The 21873-nt window shown below is 41.6% G+C and overlaps 2 protein-coding genes across 2 annotated transcripts in view; both read left to right on the forward strand.

The window, feature by feature from the left end:
* The first annotated feature begins 4889 nt into the window (after positions 1 to 4889).
* plaub (plasminogen activator, urokinase b) lies at positions 4890 to 12290 on the forward strand. The gene is made up of 11 exons (XM_014180296.3): positions 4890 to 5121; positions 6069 to 6123; positions 6250 to 6351; positions 6682 to 6835; positions 7486 to 7589; positions 7755 to 7799; positions 8001 to 8208; positions 9371 to 9522; positions 9796 to 9936; positions 10545 to 10693; positions 11924 to 12290. Exons 1-11 carry the CDS (start codon positions 5056 to 5058, stop codon positions 12116 to 12118), a joined length of 1371 nt encoding a protein of 456 aa, XP_014035771.1. The 5' UTR covers positions 4890 to 5055; the 3' UTR covers positions 12119 to 12290.
* Positions 12291 to 17623: 5333 nt separating this feature from the next.
* Positions 17624 to 21873, forward strand: part of LOC106589883 (vinculin) — a 66775-nt gene continuing 62525 nt past the window's right edge. Inside the window, exon 1 of the mRNA XM_014180295.3 lies at positions 17624 to 18015. Within this exon, the coding sequence (XP_014035770.1) occupies positions 17848 to 18015 (168 nt within the window). The 5' untranslated portion in view covers positions 17624 to 17847. The remainder of the gene's footprint in view (positions 18016 to 21873) is intronic.

The following is a 21873-nucleotide window of genomic DNA, read 5'->3' on the forward strand; positions in this document are numbered from 1 at the left end:
ACTTAAATATTTGACACACGACTACATTGTGTATGTTTATTTATAGTAATTATTAATTAACTGGGATTTGAACTCACAGCCTCTTGGTTCACAGCATTATGGTCTTCCTGCTATGCCATATCTGTGTCAGTTACTGGCATCATCTGCATTCCTACAATTTGGACTTCAAAGTAAATCTCAGCTTTGTTAAAAATACACTCAAGAAACACTTATATTTATCATAGTTATTTAGGAGTAACATTAAAACAGAATAATATGCCCCACCAACATTAGACAACTATACAGAAAAAATGAAAATTGCTGAAATAATTCAATTAAATCAATGAGAGAATAGTCAGAGGTCAGCATGTGGGAGAAATCGGAGCTCATGGATGATTGACATGTTTCCCACTAGTAATTACCAGTTGGAGGGCTGTTCGCATGGATTTTTTCCAGTCGTATGTGGTAAATTCCCAATTCCCACTTGGTTAGGAATGCAGCATTAGGTGCAATCGTTACTGCACTTTGAAATGTAGGTGGTGGTAATGTGGTAGGGGTTTATTAGCATATTTGGGGGCATGGTCTACAATATGTTATATTTGTGTCAACCCTCAGTGGAAATGTTATACCAGTTTAAGTTGTTTTATTGTTATGTTGATGAAGGTTGAGCACGTGTTTATGACACCGTCAGTTCTGCAAACTTTTGTGACAATCAAAAGCTGCAGTGTTACGAGGTTACTGTATGTTTTCCAGTAGCTTAATGACAGCTGGGTCGCAGGAAGTTAATGTTTAATTTTCATTAACTTACTGTCTCCTAGTTACAAGTGGGTTGTTATTAAATTGACAGTAACTTACTATATCCTAGTTACAAGTGGGTTGTTATTTAATTGACAGTAGCTGATCCATCACACTCACTGCCCTGATAGTGTGGTATGGAATTGAGTATTACAATGACATGGTGACTACCTATCAATGAAATATGGTTCTTTGATGTCACATGTACTTTTGTCAGACTTAATCAAGGCTGCAGAACTGACAGCAAAGAAGTAGAAGATTTATGAACAGACCACATTAACTGGGATGACAGTCACTCTTACGGGAGACCAAAAAGAGCCAGCTGAAAGCCATGTCTCGAATAAGCCACACCTGCAATCTTCTGATAGGCCGCCTCTGTTACAGTATGCTGCCAATCAGCATATGCATGTTGTCAACAGAAGAGTCAGTGAAAGCGTAGTAGTTCACGGGCAAGATTGCTAGTGGTAGCAAGTGTCCTGTAGGTTACTGGAAACATTTTGCCAGAAAGTTATTTTGACTTTTATCTGTCTGATTAGGATGAATAATATCCGACAATACCTTTTTAACTCTATGCGCTATGCATTTTGGTAGAATTTATGAGTCAGAACACTGAAGTGTAAGGAGCCTTCAATGTTTTAAGTGGACTGGAACTTTATAATTACCACCTGGGTCCTGTTTCAGTAATAGTGAAATCAGACCTTCTTGTTGAGTATCTGATAATCTACCATTTTTATTGAAGTGGTTAAAACATGCTAATAATGGTCCTCTGAGTACATCATAAAAGGATTGATATACCTCAACTGGTATACCATCTGGAAAATGCACAATAACCTCTTCACAGTGCAGCTGACGCATTCTCTTACAAATATTTGCCGAACAGACCGTGTCAACTTGACTTGGCATAACATCAAACACATAAACTGCTACAACACTTCCACTGACGGATGGCACATATACACATATATTTGACAATGCCCCATAATATGCAAATGAGCCTCACCAGTACATTGCCCCCACCTATCAAAGTGCAGTGATGATCGTACCTTATATTCAAAATATTTGGTAGAAAAAGTTCACATTATACCTACAAGGTACCAAACTGTACCATGTGAGTTCGTATGTGTACCCCCCTTGAAGTGTACATCAGGGAACAACACTGTAGTCTAACCAAACCCTTATTTTTTGAGAGTGTGTTAAATATATGTTCCAAGCAATTAGTATGAACCTGGTGACACTGCATAAAAAGTTATTCACCCCCCTCCCCCACCAATTGGTTAAAATAATTTATGTTATACTCCTTGACCACTGCTAGTTTTACGTTGGTGGTGATAATTGGACAATTATTTGCTTGATTCTGGGCAGCTTTTAACAAAGTGCAGAAATGCATTCTGAACAATAAATCTGTGGCCATATCTCTTTTATGCTCACAGATCTGGTGGTCTAGCTCCCGTTTAAGGCTGACTCCCATTTGTGGTCACAGTACAAGATTTTACAGTAATTGAAATCAGAATACAGCAGCATACTGTCATTTTATAGAAATAACACCTTGAAGTTGTTAAATATATTTACTTTATCTTTACTGCAACTTTAGGCAAAGTGTATTCTTGCCAATTTCACTTATATCCACAGACCTGGTGGTGCAGCAGGAACTTCAGGTAACTAGTAACCAAGAGGTTGTGAGTTCAAATCTCAACTGAGGTTGAATCCCAAATAATCAATATACAGCTGCATATCATCCATTAACACCTGAATTTAGCTGTAAAAATACAGTAACTATTTGTAGATGTACCTTATTCTTACCACAACAAGAGAAAAATCTCCAGGGGACTAAGACACAACGTTCTAATAACATCCCGGGAACTATACAAAGCCTACAGGGGACCATGACTGTTTAAATTAAAGTAATGTTCAAGGTAAAATATTCTAAATTACATTTGAGACCTGGGTTTTCATGTGCTTTCATGTGCTCAAATGTTGTCCCGTGTTGAAACTTTGCATCCCCATGTTGTCACATTTATTTCACATTTGATCAAATTAGATCACACGAGATCACGTGTTCACATTTGAAATTCATGTGGTTTTTCCCGTAAGGGTGGTACAACAAATGCACCGCCTGCATCTGCAGGTCTCTACCATGGGTGGTGCGGTCAACCCAACACATCACCGGGGGCACACTGTCTGCTCTCCAGGACATCTACAGTACCCGGTGTCACAGGAAGGCCCAGAAAATCATCAAGGACCTCAGCCACCCGAGCTGCTGCCTGTTCACCCCGCTACAATCTAGTAGGTGGAGACAGTACAGGTGCATCATAGCTGGGACAGAGAGATTGATAAATAGCTTCTATCTCCAGGCCATCAGACTGTTAAACAATCATCACTAGCCGGCCTCCACCCAGTACCCAGCCCTGAACTTAGTCACTGTTCTAGCCAGCTACCTGCTGGTATTCTACCCTGCACCTTAGAGACTGCTGCCCAATGGACATCGAGTCATTGAACCCTGGTCACTTTAATAATGTTTACATACTGTTTTACCCACTTTGTGTTTTGTTGTTTTGGCTCTATACTCCATCACTTTGGATTTGAAATGATACTATGAGATTAAAGTGCAGACTGCCAGCTTTAACTTACTATTAGGTTAAAGTGCAGACTGCTGGCTTTAATTTACTATTAGGTTAAAGTGCAGACTGCTGGCTTTAATTTGAGGGTATTTTCATCCAAATAACAGCACTTTTTGTACATCCTTCCCCCCATTTTAGGGGACCAAAAGTATTGGGGCAAATTCAGTTATACGCAGAGTGTAGAAAACATAAGGAACCCCTTCCTAATATTGAGTTGCACCCCATTTTGCCCTCAGAATAGCCTCACTTCATCGGGGCATGGACTCTACACGGTGTCGAACCCGTTCCACAGGGATTCTGGCCCATTTTGATTCCAATACTTCCCACTGTTGTGTCAAGTTGGCTGGATGTCCTTTGGGTGGTGAATCATTCTTGATGCACACGGGAAATTTTTGAGCATGAAAAACCCAGTAGCGTTGCAGTTCTTGACACATTCAAACTGGTGTACCTGGCACCTACTACCGTACCCTGATCAAAGGCACTTAAATCACCCTCTGAATGGCACAAATACACAATCCATGTCTCAATTATCTCAAGGCTTAATAATCCTCCTTTAACCTGTCTCCACCCATTTATCTACACTGATTGTAGTGGATTTAACAGGTAACATCCACAAAGGATCATAGCTTTCACCTGGATTCACCTGGTCAGTCTATGTCATAGAGAGATCAGGTGTCCTTAATGTTTTGTACACTCAGTGTATGTTACCCATCATTTCAGAAAATTCTAATAGGTATGCAATATATGCAGTGATCTTGCAGATCACATCTGCAACAAATAATAAAGTTTGGTTGAATAAGTCTTTCAATATGGTTCATAAAAAAAAAAAGCTCCTTTTAGATGTTGGAGTGGATTGTTTTGACATTCTGTGGCCTATGGAAATATGTTTACAATCATGCAGCAACCTCATAAACAACACTAAAGAGTTTCATTTCCTGTGTTTGAATGCCTGCGTTCCACCAGTTTACATATTCTAAAAAAACATTTTTCTTTTGTTGAGGTTAGCCAGCCTGGATCCGAACAGAATTTTCCCCATTTAACTCTGATGTCGTGGAGTGGAACAAAACAAATGCTCAACATCATTTTTGCTGTGGGCATTGCCAAACTGCCAGTTGCCAAACTGGTATCGGTTAGGTGGTTGTCATGGTTTCACTGGTGTGACTGGTTCTGCAGTCACCGCTTGGGAAAATCAAACAGAGGTTTGGTTATCCCAAGGGATCTAAAGAAAAACAGACTGATAAGGGATATGTCATTATTCTATGTGATATGGTCTTCAGATATTCAGTCTATCACAGTCATATTCAGTGAACTTATTTACATCTGTTCGTAGTCATCAACATGTGTTTTGGCATGTTTCCTGACAGTTGTCGAGTGCTGCTCATTCTGTAAAATCAAACATGAATCATCAATAAGGATTGTGTCTTCCTGTGATAATCCCACAGTGTTTCTTCACACGGTTTAGACATGCCCAACCTGTCAACGAGCTTCCTTCTAACCAATCACATCTGTTCCTCACTCTATATAAGCAGCAGAGAAACATTTTTGCTCATCCGTGAGATCCGAGGACTACTACTGAGAAACACTACAAGTCCTGACCACACCATTTCTCCAAACTTTTTGTGCAAGAAGTACAATAGATACTTTACCCAACAGAGAGAGAGAGATGGGAAGGAGTATTTTGCTGCTGATTTTGACAACCACCCTGGCAGGGGTGTCACAGAGTGAGACGGTAAGGAGTGTAAAACTGTAGTTGTGTTTACACTGCAGCACATTTTTGCCATGTCTATTAGTATTTTAAGATTCGTTATCAAAGTTTCTGGAATGCTTTCAGTGTTTGTCAGAGGAATGTAAAACATGACCAGTGGTGGAAAAAGTACCCAATTGTCATACTTGAGTAAAAGTAAAGATACTTTAATAGAAAATGACTCAAAAGTGAAAGTCACCCAGTAAAATATTACTTGAGTAAAAGTCTAAAAGTATTTGGTTTTAAATAAACTTAAGTATCAAAAGTAAATGTAATTGCTAAAAATTACTTAAGTATCAAAAGTAAATGTAATTGCTAAAAAATACTTAAGTATCAAAAGTAAAAGTATAAATCGTTTAAAAATCCTTATATTAAGGAAACCAGATGGCACCATTTTCTTGTTATTTTCATGTAGGGATAGCCAGGGGCACATTCCAACACTCAGACATAATTTACAAAGGAAGCATGTGTTTAGTGAGTCCGCCAGATCAGAGATTGTAGGATAACCAGGGATGTTCTCTTGATAAGTGTGTGAATTGGACCATTTTCCTGTCCTGCTAAGCATTCAAAATGTAACGAGTACTTTTGGGTGTCAGGGGAAATGTATGGAGTAAAAAATACATTATTTTCTTTAGGAATGTAGTGAAGTGAAAGTTGTCAAAAAATATAAATAGTAAAGTACAGATACCCCAAAAAACGACTTAAGTATTACTTTCAAGTATTTTACTAAAGTACTTTACACCACTGAACATAACCATGTGTTTGTCTGATATGGCATCCATAACAATACTGCATCCGTGTCGAGCCAATGCTGTATCATACCACAATGCTGTATCATACCAGAATGCTGTATCATACCACAATGCTGTATCATACCACAATGCTGTATCATACCACAATGCTTTTTCATAACGGATTTCTGTTCTTCACAGGGCTTGCTGAGACAGAAAAGACAGATTTCTAATTTCCCCTATCGAAGAAGATCAGGTACATCTAGCTCAATCAAGCTCTACATCACCAAATATACAACAATCAAATATATCTTTACCACATGTATACAAGCTTCTTACTCTTTAAAAAAAAAAAAATGTATTCACCTGTTACTGTTTCTAGGTGGCCTCTGTCGTCATGGTGGCACCTCTGTCCCTGCCCTGTCCGGAGAACACATGTTCTGCTTATGCACAAATGGTTACGGTGGCAAACACTGTGAATTAGGTAAGAAACACTCTTTTACATTTGGACACTTAACAACTACTGTACCTCTGACACTTTGAATTGATGGGGGGGAAGAAAATCTTTCTTGTTAAGATTCTATGTGACGTGTGTGTGTGTGTGTGTGTGTGTGTGTGTGTGTGTGTGTGTGTGTGTGTGTGTGTGTGTGTGTGTGTGTGTGTGGTGTGTGTGTGTGTGTGTGTGTGTGTGTGTGTGTGTACATATCTAACTTGTTGAGCTGTGGAAATAACTTCCTCGTGAAGGACAATAAAGGACAACATAATCAATCAGTCAATCGATCAATATGTTTCATTATTTTGTATTTTCCTTCAGATACAGCAGCCACCTGCTACACGGGAACTGGGATGTACTACAGAGGTAAAGTGTCTCAGTCAGAGAGTGGGCGCAGGTGTGTGGGGTGGGACCTGGACACCAGGAAACGCCTGATGGGGTCTGACGTCTACTCCGGGAGGCACAACTACTGCAGGTAGGGGCCTTTATCCCACTCTCAAATGGCACCCTATTCCCTATATAGTGCACTACTTTTGACCAGGACCCCCTATATACTGTAGTGCACTACTTTTGACCAGGGCCCCCTATATAGTGCACTACTTTTGACCAGGGCCCCCTATATACTGTAGTGCACTACTTTTGACCAGGGCCCCCTATATACTGTAGTGCACTACTTTTGACCAGGGCCCCCTATATACTGTAGTGCACTACTTTTGACCAGGGCCCCCTATATAGTGCACTACTTTTGACCAGGGCCCCCTATATAGTGCACTACTTTTGACCAGGGCCCCCTATATACTGTAGTGCACTACTTTTGACCAGGGCCCCCTATATACTGTAGTGCACTACTTTTGACCAGGACCCCCTATATACTGTAGTGCACTACTTTTGACCAGGGCCCCCTATATACTGTAGTGCACTACTTTTGACCAGGACCCCCTATATACTGTAGTGCACTACTTTTGACCAGGGCCCCTTATATACTGTAGTACTTTTGACCAGGGCACAATATAGGGAATAGGGTGCCATTTGAGATTGGACTGCTCAGATGTTTCACTCAACAGTTAATTGTTCGTAAATGCAAATGTGCAGTGTGTTATGAGGAAATCCATTTTTTGACTTCAGGAATCTGGAGTACAAACGGCGTCCATGGTGTTATGTAATGAAGGGTGTTGAGCAGGTACAGGAATACTGTGATATCCCTCGCTGTGGCATACCTGGGGAGACAGGTACATTTAACTTATTTTCATTCTCTCTCCCCTTAATGGTTGTTTTGATTATTTCATCATTTGTAGGCTTTGATTGTGAGTAACATGTAACCATACTATTACCATGTTATTACAATTTTATTCTGTGCTGTAATGTATAGTGGTATCAACTTCAACATCTTGCAGGTCCACTTGATTATCTGCCCACTGAGCCCACTGTACCAGACACAGGTGAGATCAATTTGCTTGGTCTTGCTACCGTACAAAATTAATATCATTCTAAATATAATATGTAACTATCCTTGACCCTTCTTCCATGCTCATTCTATTAAATTCATATAGCAATTTGAATATACATTACAGCAACTTAACATTTTCCCATGCTCTTTCAGTCTTGTTTTCATTGCAATTGATTTAGTTCCCCAATCACAGCTTCCAGTCTGACAGAGTCCACGTGTGGCCAGCGTACCAGGAAGCAGATGAAGATCGTTGGAGGGACAGTTGCCGCTGTGGAATCCCACCCGTGGATGGCTGCAATATTCTGGAAGAACCATCAGTCTAAAGAGAATGTGTTCCGCTGTGGGGGAAGTCTGATCTCACCTTGCTGGGTTCTGTCTGCTGCCCATTGCTTCCCTGACAGGTACTGTAAGAGGCAGCGCTGAAATTTCTCAATGGTAACAAGCCAGTGAGGGTGTACAGTACCAGAGTCCTTTAGGACCCGGCCCCCTCTTGAGATGTTGTTTCTGGCTGATAATATAATAGAAGATCTTACTTTAGTACCCCTTTCCTGGAGTTAAATGACCTGGTGGCCTCATGGGTGGAATGTTAGCAATAGTTTTCATAATTAATAAACATAATTAATTGTAAATTGTCACCCCTTTTTCGTGGTATCCAATTGGTAGTTACAGTCTTGTCTCATCGATACAACTACTGTTCGGACTCAGGAGAGGCGAAGGTCGAGAGTGTGCGTCCTCCGAAACACAACCCAACTAAGCCGCACTGCTTATTGACACAATGCTCGCTTAACCCGGAAGCCAGCCGCACCAATGTGTCGGAGGAAACACCGTACACCTGGCGACCGTGTCAGCGTGCATTGAGCCCGGCCCGCCAGAGGAGTCGCTAGTGCGCGATGGGACAAGAACATTCCTGCCGGCCAAATCCTCCCTTAACCCGGACGACGCTAGGGCCAATTTTGCGCCGCCCCATGGGTCTCCCGGTCGCGGCGTGCTGCGACAGAGCCTGGACTCGAACCAGGATCTCTAGTGGCACTGCAGTGCAGCGCGTCAGACTACTGCCCCACTCGGGGGGCCCATTTATTTCTTTACGACGAAAATCAGGTGTTTCTATTTCAAACTGTTTTGTTATATTTCCATTTTCTGTGATGTGTGTGTGTGTATATAAAGTGTAATATTGGGATGCAAACTCAACATTGAATACATTTCAACTCTATATCTTGTAGATATATATCTCTACATCTTTATACATGGTAAAGATGTCTTCTTTTTTAAGCCCATAGCCATGTGTGGGAGGTGTGTACATTTTGTTTCAAAGTAGATTTGTTTAAGAAAGTAGATTTGTTTAAGAAACCCTGATTTAGCCCAGTGCAGTAAATAGTTAATCCCCTAAAGGGGACATGTGATTGCACCAGCCAATACATTCAACACCAATGTGTGGGGGGTACAGGTTAGTCGAGGTAATTGTGTACATGTAGGTAGGGGTAAAGTGACTATGCATAGATAATAAACAGCGAGTAGCAGCAGTGTACAAAACAAATGTTGATGTGTTGGTGTTTTCACAAACAGCTCTCAAACTAAAGCCTGCAGCCTCTTCGTCACTCTGGGGAAGAGTGCCATCAATGAGACTGACGACACCAAAGAACAGAAGTTTCAGGTGGAAGAGGTTATCATGCACGCAGAGTTCGAAAACAGTGAAGGAAACTTCAATAATGACATCGGTATGAATGAACACTGCTTTTATGTCCCAAATCTGTTTGGCTGTCTGTGCCAACTCCTCTCACGCCAATGGCCAGAGGAGTTGGCACAGACAGCACAAACATAAACACAAACAGATCTGGTACCAGGCGATTGAATTCCCATTTCACTGTGGTATTGATTTTTGAGTTTGCATGTTCTGTGAATGTAAAGTTTGAAACGTCAGTACATGTGTCAATGGTATTTGAGACTGTCGTGATAATAACGCAGAGTGGTTGATGTGTTTCCTCATACAGCTCTACTGAAGTTAAAGGCTGTAAATGGTCAGTGTGCAGTGGAGAGTAGCTCTGTGAGGACTGTCTGTCTGCCCCCGGCACGCCAGGCCCTCGGCGCGGGATCCTCCTGTGAGATAGCTGGCTACGGAAGACAGGAGGAGGGTAAGGAGGATCATCTACAACATACCAGGGCCCGTATTCATAAAGCATCTCAGAGTAGGAGAAGATAAGTGTATGTGAGAAGACAAGATGTACCTTAATTGTCCATTAACTTACAGAGAATAGAAATGTGAGTTTACGCTCACAACCCAACACCCTGAGACACACATACACCCACTGAAGGGCTGGAAGCAATGGGTCAGGCACAGTGCAGCAATTATAGGTGGTTAAGTGCCTTGCTCATGGGCACAACAACAGGCAATGGTATATAAGATGATACTACGCACCAGATTTTTCTGAGCTGGGATTTGAACCATCAAACCTGGTTTCTCCCGTTGTTGCCCCGCTTCTTTGAGCACTCAGCTACCTGCCACCCCGGAGTAGGAGTGCTGATCTAGGATCAGGTCCATATAATATTCATTATAATGAAATACGGAGCTCTGAGTCTGAGACACTTTTTCAATACTATCCTAGACCTCTTATTTTAAATGTATCAATCACTTGATATGATCCATTTCCTTTCCCATGATAAATTGACTTGTTTTCATGCCTACGTAACATTGATTTTTATTTACCTGTTGAGCGCTTTGTTATTGTGTCCCTTCATTAAGGTTTATGGTACAATTCACAGTACCTGAGGGAGGCAAAGGTAAACATTTTGGCCCATGACGTCTGCTCAGATAAGGCGTACTACGGAAACCTGATCACAGAAAACATGTTCTGTGCTGGGAGACCGGACTGGAGTCAAGATGCGTGCAAGGTATGATACGCAGAAGTGACTTGAGATTACAATTTCTCCTCAGCAGTTAATATGCATTTGGAAAATAATGTCATTCAAAGTAAAAACAGAATGACATGTAAGAACAATACAAGGACATTCTTTCTCCATGAGAAATACTCTGTATTTAGAGTATTACTGTACATAAAACATTTTTATTATGAATTACTTGATGAGTGAGAAAGTTAGACAAATAGATATCATAACCCCCCCAAAATGCTAACCTCCCCTGTTATTGTAATGGTGAGAGTTTAGCATGTCTTAGGGGTATGATATAAAATGCTAACCTCCCCTGTTATTGGTAATGGTGAGAGGTTAGCATGTCTTAGGGGTATGATATAAAATGCTAACCTCCCCTGTTATTGGTAATGGTGAGAGGTTAGCATGTCTTAGGGGTATGATATAAAATGCTAACCTCCCCTGTTATTGGTAATGGTGAGAGGTTAGCATGTCTTGTGGGTATGATATAAAATGCTACCCTCCCCTGTTATTGTAATGGTGAGAGGTTAGCATGTCTTAGGGGTATGATATAAAATGCTAACCTCCCCTGTTATTGGTAATGGTGAGAGGTTAGCATGTCTTGGGGGTATGATATTTGTGCCTTTAACTTTCTCACTCAACATCCTTCACGATTGATTAATGATTATCTGTAATCATTGTAGCATAGCATCCACATTAATGTAGAAGTCTTTAGAAGCATATTCTATTCTTATTTATAAAAAAGTGACTCCAAAATGACACAATACATTATTTACCATTAATTTCTATTGGGCACAAAATAATCTGGAACACAACCAAAACAAAAAGCAAATGCATCCAACACATTTGTAGAGTCACACGCTTGATGTACTGCAGCCATTGATGCTAGGAATATGGGACAAATTACTGAACTTTTGACTACTTTAATACACATAATTGAATTTGTCCATATACCTTTGGTTACCTAAAATGGGAGGGACTATGTACAAAAAGTGCTGTAATTTCTAAATGAAATTGACCTCAAATTAAAGCTGACTCAGTCATTGTACCACTTCATATCCAAAGTGCTGGGGTACAGAGCAAAAACAATGAAGTCTCACCGTATATTACAGTATTCCTCTACACCTGCATTACTTGCTGTTTGGGGGTTTTAGGCTGGGTTTCTGTACAGCACTTTGAGATATCAGCTGATGTATGAAGGGCCATATAAATAAATTTGATTTGATTTCCCAGGGTGATTCCGGAGGACCCATGGTGTGTGAAGTGGATAATCGAATGTTCCTTTTTGGAGTCGTCAGTTGGGGCGAGGGGTGTTCTAGAGCATTACGACCAGGCGTGTACACAGCAGTGACCAACTACAATAAGTGGATAGAAGAAAAGACAGGCTTATCCTCCATCGCCTCAGGGTCTATGTACCCACAGAAATAACCTCCTCAGGGTCTATGTTCCTACATAAATAAACTCCGTAGGGTCTGTTATAGACACTATATCATGTATAATTGTACATATAGGAATATAAGTATTTTAACTACTGAAATGTAAACATATTTTTGTATTTCTGTCTTCTCAAAAGGGGCAACAATAAAGCATTTTGATATTACTCACAAATCTAATGTTATTCCAAAACGGTTCCAACTTCTAACCTTGAAAGTCTACTGTAGCTGTCACGGTCTTGAAAATGATCGGACCAAGGCGCAGCGTGAGTATAGTTCCACATATTTATTTAAGTGAAACTAACACAACAACATAACTTGAGGACATAGTGCCCAAACACACTAACAATCAATCAATATCCCACAAAACACAGGTGGGGAAATGGCTACCTAAATATGATCCCCAATCAGAGGTAACGATAAACAGCTGCCTCTAATTGGGAACCATATTAGCACCAACATAGAAATAAACATACTAGATCACCCCCCAGTCACGCCCTGTCCTACTACACCATAGAGAACCAAGGGCTCCCTATGGTCAGGTCGTGACAGTAGCAAATGTGGGAAGATCGCCTTCCAGTGACTCACCAGTGACAGCTGGTAATATGGTTATCATACTACCTAATAACATACACCACATGAATCCACCCACAACACCCACAACACCCACACAATCGTCACCACCCAGGAGCCTCGACCTAGTCATGAATCTGGAATCTGTATGGACCGGTGGTCAACCTTGAACCACAAGGCTTGAGATCTTTTACCCGATGGCCATTTAAATGTAATTAAGGCTAGTGTTTTGCCTTAAATGTGTCGCCTGGATGAAAGGAATGCTTCATATAACCAATTACAGGTCTTGTTAATAACAGATGATTCGTGTGATTTTGTAGGGGTCAGTCAGTTGACAGTCTTGTCCACCAGCCAACTCTCTTTCTGTTGAACCAATGCTTTCTAATGTATGTGGTAGCAATTAGCCTGGGGGTGAGGTTAGTCAGTTAATGGCAAAACATTTAGCCTTTGTTTTTGGAACTCTTCAGTGTTATTAGTGCCTGATGAGAGGCCTATAGTGGTGAACCTGAGTTTTCCAACTCATTCTATCCAACCCATAAAAGGAGACTTGTTGGTGTTGAATTGCAGCTGTTGAAATGACGAATTCCATCTCTATTGGCAAGAAATATTATCTGCTTGTAACTCAGAATCTATATTTTAATTTGTCAATGGTTTTTCACACAATGAATTACATTAGCTTTACTATTGTTTTGGGTCATTTAGCTAAAACTCTTTTACATATTTATTTCATACCTAGTCCATGACTATATTCTAATACTTACTATGCACAATGATCTCTCTCTCTCCCACTTTGTCTCTCCAGATCATTAAAAGGTCTAAGTGGTGAGTTACAGATTGGGGAGTAGAGGGGGCTTACCTTGTCTTCAGCCTGACAGGGAAGTCATGACAACTGTTGTGGGACTTGACACGCAGCGCTCTGTGTGTGTGTCTGTGCTGGAGAACTAGGCACGCAGCGCTCTGTGTGTGTGTCTGTGCTGGAGAACTTGACACGCAGCGCTCTGTGTGTGTGTCTGTGCTGGAGAACTTGGCACGCAGCGCTCTGTGTGTGTGTCTGTGCTGGAGAACTTGGCACGCAGCGCTCTGTGTGTGTGTCTGTGCTGGAGAACTTGGCACGCAGCGCTCTGTGTGTGTGTCTGTGCTGGAGAACTTGGCACGCAGCGCTCTGTGTGTGTGTCTGTGCTGGAGAACTTGGCACGTAGCGCTCTGTGTGTGTGTCTGTGCTGGAGAACTTGGCACGCAGCGCTCTGTGTGTGTGTCTGTGCTGGAGAACTTGACACGCAGCGCTCTGTGTGTGTGTCTGTGCTGGAGAACTTGGCACGCAGCGCAGGGATTAGTGGAAGCCCTCCTCACAGGAAGCCACTAGCAGTACCACGGCAGCTGTCCCTGACCCACCATGTTATTTTTGTTTTAACGGCTAGCTGTGGGAATATATCATCGAAGGGAAAGTGTGGGAAAGGTGGGGTGTGGAAAACACATCAGCCATGGTAGGAATTACATACTCAGAGCTGGGGTCCCCACGGTTACAGTAACCTACGGTGACATCATCCGGTTCCGGGTTTCACCAGAGAACTTGAGACGGGATGAGTAACAAACATGAACCAAATCCAATTTTTAAAGACATGCAGTGATAACTACAGAGATTTATATCACGCTACCTCTGTACAGTACCAAGTATACAAAGGTGATAGAGTTTAGTGAAGATGGGGTGGCTAGCTGAGTTAAAACGACACAGCGGTTTAACTTAAGAAGCTTGTAAGATTTACAGTTGACACAAAACAACATTTTGAAAGTCCCCCCGTAGTCATTTTCCAGTATAACAATGTAGCACAGGTTCTAATTGGGGCATGATAGTGAGAATCGAATTTCCTAAATTATTTCAACCTATTGTATTTAGTACATTTCACCACCAGATGGTGTTAGGTGTTAACTATCCATGGCATTGCAAAGCCTTTGTACAGACAGAGTAGTGTGGTTGAGGCTTCAAAATAGCCTTTTCTCAAAGCATCTTTTATTATTTATTTATTTATTTTATTTATTTATTTTTATTTCACCTTTATTTAACCAGGTAGGCCAGTTGAGAACAAGTTCTCATTTACGACTGCGACCTGGCCAAGATAAAGCAAAAGCAGTGCGACACAAACAACAACACAGAGTTACACATGGAGTAAACAAACATACAGTCAATAATACAATAGGGAAAAAAGTATATATACAGTGTGTGCAAATGAGGTAAGATTAGGGAGGTAAGGCAATAAATAGGCCATAGTTTGGCGAAGTAATTACAATTTAGCAATTAAACACTGCATTCTAAAGAATGCTTTCAGCATTATCAGGACAATTCCTAATACAGCAAATGATAGCACGGCATCATAGGAGCACAGTATGCATATGTTACCTTCACAATAGTTATAACAATGAAATGTACAAACACTCATGTCACCAGAAATGTTTGAGTAGGAACTAAATACAAACTACCAACAGTTCTATATCAGGTCTGTGTGGACAGAAGGTGCCTTTCTGTTCTTCGAGCCGCTGTAGTGCGTAAGAAGGAGGCCAGGGGCTATGTCTATTCCCACAGGACCTTGGGGTGGCAGGCAGCCTAGTGGTTAGAGCGTAGGGCTAATAACTGGAAGGTTGCTAGATCAAATCCCTGAGCTGACACGGTGAAAATCCGTCGTCCTATCCCTGAACAAGGCAGTTACTAGGCTGTTATTATAAATAAGAATTTGTTGTTAACTGACTTGCCTAGTTATTTTTATTTTTTTAAGTAGTGCCCTACTTTAAAAAACACAGGCACCCATCTTGACCAGCAGCCAAACCCACTGTTCACAGGGGAGGGTCCTGGGAGCAACCCCAGACTTCAGAAAACTGCTGCCTGCTGCCTTCACAGAGGAGGGTCCTGGGAGCAACCCCAGACTTCAGAAAACTACAACCCCAGACTTCAGAAAACTACAACCCCAGACTTCAGAAAACTACAACCCCAGACTTCAGAGAACTACAACCTGCTGCTTTCATTAGATTTCTATATCTAGAATGGACTCTTCTCTTTGATTATCTTACCTACAGGCATGCCTTTCTAGAGAGAGCGGTGGGCCTCCTTGTGTACTGTCATCTACACCTATTCTATAGCGTCTCTATGGGCTTTTTGGATGATCACATTATTATGGATTTAAGAGTGGTATCATGGAAAGATACTACAAAAGAATTGTGATTTGCAGTTGCTTGCACATCAAATAACTAGTAGAAGACAAAACAGTACAAGTATATCATTAGCTTTTCAGGCATTCTGAACTTAGGGAAGTACTCGTAGGCTACAGAGCCTAAACCTGATTTGTCATATTTACAAACTCTATTCTGCTTCCTTAAAAATTGACTGATTTGGGTCGGTGAAACTAGAAATCAGTGGCTATGAGGTAAGAAGAACTGAAAGGGCTAGATTATTCTATATGGCAGTAATCCTGGAGAGGAACTGAAATGCCTGGATTTAGCTATATGGCAGTAATCCTGTGGTGAGTAGTGATTATATGGTGTTAGTGCGGTGTTCTAGGGATGCAGTGTACTCTTCAACTCCATGTATTTTACCCTACATGGAACTAACTACTGAATGCTGACTGTGTACTTCACAGACATGTCAGACATCCAAGCCTAAATGAGAGATTAACTAAATATTGAAGATGATTATATTAAAACTCCTGAAATAAGGTTTAAATTCGACATTTAAATCTTGTATATTTCAGGATCTTTGATTTAATTATCTTTGCTTATAGACGATAAAACACCGCAAGATAGAATGTTTACCATGAGGTCTGAAACAGAACAACTTCCTTGATTCTTTCTTTTTAAGACTTTTCCTTTTTAGGAAGTAGGATGCTGCCTTGCAGCCTCCTGGGAATCTGAGGGAATTCCTTCACTGGTGTGGTTGTATGTTTTTTTTTATACTGCAGTATTGTTATTTCAGGTTGCAAAGGGAGGAGATGGAATTTTAGAAATGTGTTATGCTACACACAAGTAGACCAGAACCAGAATAATTATTTTTGACCAGAGATAGTACACAAATGTGCCCATGCTTGATTTCTGTTACACTGTGTTTTAATACAATTATTTTTCTCCAAGTCTAGGTGGTTTGAGTGTGTTGCCTACTAAAGTATGAAAGTGAAAACGACATGATAAATATGTCTGAGGCTGATCTCGATGCCACTGGATACAGAACTTTAAACACTCACAGGATCAACTGTGAATATGTGGATGTACAGTGTGGTGGGCTGGCAGTGGGTAGACTCCATAAGTCTTGAACTCTTGAACTTAGGCTCATGAAATCACAACAGTTTCAGTCTTCAGACAAACATGTTACCCATAAAGATTACATTTAGTTATAGGCTTCTGGTCCGGTATACTTTGAAGAATTACTTGAGCGAGGTAGTTTGTAATATGTTGTATCATAACTGTAAAAAATGTAAATAATGGAATATTTATTAAATAAATATCTGTGGATTCTATCAATTTTAAATAATTTCTTCCAAGCCAAAAACATTTCCCTATTCTATTCTATTCTATTCTATTCTATCATTGTTTATTCTACCGTAATACATAAGATGGACAGAGGTATAGCCTATATCCCAAAGCAACTAGGCTATATATCAGTCCCTTCTGCCAGCATCTTGTCAAACCTGATGCGTCACTACAATTTACACCGTCTGTCCTTGCTGGTTGGAATTCGCTCCTCTCGACAGAGGAGTCATATTTCCCTTTTTAGGGCATGAGAATGTTTACGTAATTTGGGGAGAACTCGCATCTCTAGCAAACTCGACTATGTGGAACAGGCGGAGCCTATCGGGAAAGAGTGACATCCGCTTGTGCCAATCACGTTTGCGGTAACATATATACCATTTCTCTTATTGGTCAGGTGGCGGACATAGCATTTTGTCGGGTAGGTTGCTCACTCTTCGAGAGCTGCGGTTGGGGATTCTCACATTGATGGTTGCAAGGGGAGTAGTTAGTGTTCCCAGAGAGCGAAACTGTGCTGGGCAAGGAAAGTGTTGGATTAACCTTAGACTTTATAGGGGCACAAACAAGAGAGGGAACTTTTGAAACAGCCAAACGGGGCCAGACTTTTTTTTCTCTTGGATAGGAGAGCGGACTCAAGTTTTCATCATGCCGGTTTTTCACACAAAGACGATAGAAAGTATCCTAGAGCCGGTGGCTCAGCAGATATCCCATCTGGTGATAATGCACGAAGAAGGTGAGGTGGACGGGAAAGCTATCCCGGATCTCACGGCTCCCGTGGCTGCGGTACAGGCAGCTGTCAGCAACCTGGTTCGGGTAAGTGAAACGTCCCAACCGAATATCCCTGACTTCGGGTAGGTTACCTGTCGCACGCTGTCTGTGTAGTGGCTACATTGTGCCAGGCCGCCAAGATTCCTTGTCATTTTATCTAAGAAGTTACGGATGCGGTTACTTTATTTCCCTGTTCTATCGGTCAGCAACATTCTGCTTTTACAACGCGAGCGATGGTAACTACAATGTATCAAGTTTTGTTGAAGTTTTCCACTTGGGCCATAGTGCAGTGACGCCCTTTTCCCCTTGAAAATATGCCCTACCCCTGGAGCCGAGGGGTGACTGCCATATCTCGACGTATAGGCCTACACTATTCTCATGTCGGAGTATTTCAAACAAATATACTTTGTATCTAACTAACAATTAAAACGACAATTGTATATTCATCATCGATTCAAGTGTCCTCTAGCAATTCATGATCACTTCAGCCGTTTTCGTGAATTCCGGTTCTGGACGGTTCTGACTTAGAATATGGGCAATTACAAATACCTAGGTGTCTGGTTAGACTGTAAACTCTTAAATCTAGAATTGGCTTCCTATTTCGCAACAAAGCCTGCTTCACTCATGCTGCCAAACATACCCTCGTAAAACGGACTATCCTACCGATCCTTGACTTCACTCTACTCAGCAAATTGGATGTAGTCTATCACAGTGCCATATACTACCCACCACTGCGACCTGTATGTTCTCGTTGGCTGGCCCTCGCTACATACTCGTGGCCAAACCTACTGGCTCCAGGTCATCTAAGTGTCTGCTAGGTAAAGCACCGCCTAATCTCAGCTCACTGGTCACCATAACAACACACACCGGTAGCACACGCTCCAGCAGGTATATTTCACTGGTCACCCCCAAAGCCAACACTTGCTTTGGCTGCCTTTCCTTCCAGTTCTCTGCTGCCAATAACTGGAACGAATTGCAAAAATCGCTGGACACTCATATCTCCCTCACTAACTTGAAGCATCAGCTATCAGAGCATTTTACAGATCATTGCACCTGTACATAGCCCATCTGTAAATAGCCCATCCAACTACCTCATCCCCATATTGTTATTTATTTTTTGCTCGTTTGCACCCCAGTATCTACTTGCACATTCATCTTCTGCACATCTATCACTCCAGTGTTTAATTGCTAAATTGTAATTACTTTGCCACTATGGCCTATTTATTGCCTTACCTCCCCTATCTTACATCATTTGCACTAAATGTATATAGATTTTTCTATTGTATTATTGACTGTTTATTCCATGTGTAACTCTGTTGTTTGTGTCGCACTGCTTTGCTTTATCTTGGCCAGGTCGCAGTTGTAAATGAGAACTTGTTCTCAACTGGCCTACCTGGTTAAATAAAGGTGAAATAAAATTAATAAAAAATGCCAACATACAATTGCATGGATCCACATGTTTCCTCCACAAGTATTGTGTAAGTAGCTTTTTATTAAGAAGTCATGGAAGACAGATGAGTTGATCAGGACTGATAAGGACAACCCCATTGTATGACATTGTATTAAGCATGTCATCAAATCAAATGTTATTTGTCTCATGCGCCGAATACAACAGGTGTAGTAGACCTTACCATGAATGCTGAATACAACAGGTGTAGTAGACCTTACCATGAATGCTGAATACAACAGGTGTAGTAGACCTTACCATGAATGCTGAATACAACAGGTGTAGTAGACCTTACCATGAATGCTGAATACAACAGGTGTAGTAGACCTTACCATGAAATGCCGAATACAACAGGTGTAGTAGACCTTACCATGAATGCTGAATACAACAGGTGTAGTAGACCTTACCATGAATGCTGAATACAACAGGTGTAGTAGACCTCACAGTGAAATGCTGAATACAACAGGTGTAGTAGACCTCACAGTGAATGCTGAATACAACAGGTGTAGTAGACCTTACCATGAATGCTGAATACAACAGGTGTAGTAGACCTTACCATGAATGCTGAATACAACAGGTGTAGTAGACCTTACCATGAAATGCCGAATACAACAGGTGTAGTAGACCTTACCATGAAATGCCGAATACAACAGGTGTAGTAGACCTTACCATGAAATGCCGAATACAACAGGTGTAGTAGACCTTACCATGAAATGCCGAATACAACAGGTGTAGTAGACCTTACCATGAAATGCCGAATACAACAGGTGTAGTAGACCTTACCATGAAATGCTCACTATCAAGCCCTTAACCAACAATGAAGTTAATGAAATCCTGATCTGTCTGCTAATGACAGACAGCTCATTTAGATTTTCTGAATATAGTCCATGTAGCCTATGCAGTTCAATACAATCTTTGTTGTATAGCCTACAGTATGGGGCAGCAGGTAGCCTAGTGGTTAGAGCGTTGGGCCTGTAACCAGCAGGTAGCCAACAGTATGGGGCGGCTGGTAGCCTAGTGGTTAGAGCGTTGGGCCTGTAACCAGCAGGTAGCCTACAGTATGGGGCGGCTGGTAGCCTAGTGGTTAGAGCGTTGGGCCAGTAACCAGCAGGTAGCCTACAGTATGGGGCGGCAGGTAGCCTAGTGGTTAGAGCGTTGGGCCAGTAACCAGCAGGTAGCCTACAGTATGGGGCGGCAGGTAGCCTAGTGGTTAGAGCGTTGGGCCTGTAACCGAGCTGACAAGGTAAAAATCTGTCGTTCTGCCCCTGAACAAGGCAGTTAACCCACTGTTCCCCTGAACAAGGCAGTTAACCCACTGTTCCCCTGAACAAGGCAGTTAACCCACTGTTCCCCTGAGCAAGGCAGTTAACCCACTGTTCCCCTGAGCAAGGCAGTTAACCCACTGTTCCCCTGAACAAGGCAGTTAACCCACTGTTCCCCTGAACAAGGCAGTTAACCCACTGTTCCCCTGAACAAGGCAGTTAACCCACTGTTCCCCTGAGCAAGGCAGTTAACCCACTGTTCCCCTGAGCAAGGCAGTTAACCCACTGTTCCCCTGAGCAAGGCAGTTAACCCACTGTTCCTAGGCCGTCATTGTAAATAAGAATTTGACTTGCCTAGTTAAAAAAAAAAATCTGTCTCTCTGTATGTATGTGGTGCTCCTCTACATAAAGGAGATGACTGACAACTCCATGGCAGCCAGCAACCTAGCCCTGCGGTCGGGTAGTAGGCCCTGCGGTCGGGTAGTAGGCCCTGCGGTCGGGTACAGAAACGACATTCTCTTTATCATTTAGTATAAATGAAGTGTTCATTATGACAGTTTTTTTCCCCGAACAGTTTTTACTTGAATGAACTAAACCCCATCTGGAGTCGTCTGAAAGGTGGCCTGGTTAGTTAGAGTAGTGTAAATAGAATCAAAAGTAGTGAAAACCACAGTGGTAATCAAAGTGGTACTCCACAAAACCTCTTCATAAAGGAGATGTCTGACTGAACCCCATGGCAACCAGCAACCTAGGCCTACAGTCTGGGCATGGAGTTGTAAAAATGGCAGACTAGTACAGAATCCAAAAGCAATTTCTTCCCTAATATCAATTTTATGTATTATTAGTGTTTTTGTCTACAGTCTAAACGTGACGTAACCATACTACACTGGAAAAGTACCAATGAACAAATTTACCATTGTCATTTCCTTTTTCTAATTTACTAAGATTATAGCTGAGGTGATTATTTCCTAAGTGAAGAAGCGAAAAAAGTTCTTTATCGGTGCCTTTGCAGAACTTGTGGTTTACAAAAAAGGGAAATGACTTTAAAATAAAAAAAATCTTCCAAACAGCGTAGCAGCTCAGGCCTGCGATAAGAATAATGTTCCAGGCCATGCAGGGACACTGCCACTTCACTATTCAATACAAGATGTTGATGTTCCAGGCCATGCAGGGACACTGCCACGTCACTATTCA

Source organism: Salmo salar, chromosome 28 (assembly GCF_965601325.2).
Source record: "Salmo salar chromosome 28, fSalSal1, whole genome shotgun sequence".
Classification (NCBI taxonomy): Eukaryota; Metazoa; Chordata; class Actinopteri; order Salmoniformes; family Salmonidae; genus Salmo; species Salmo salar.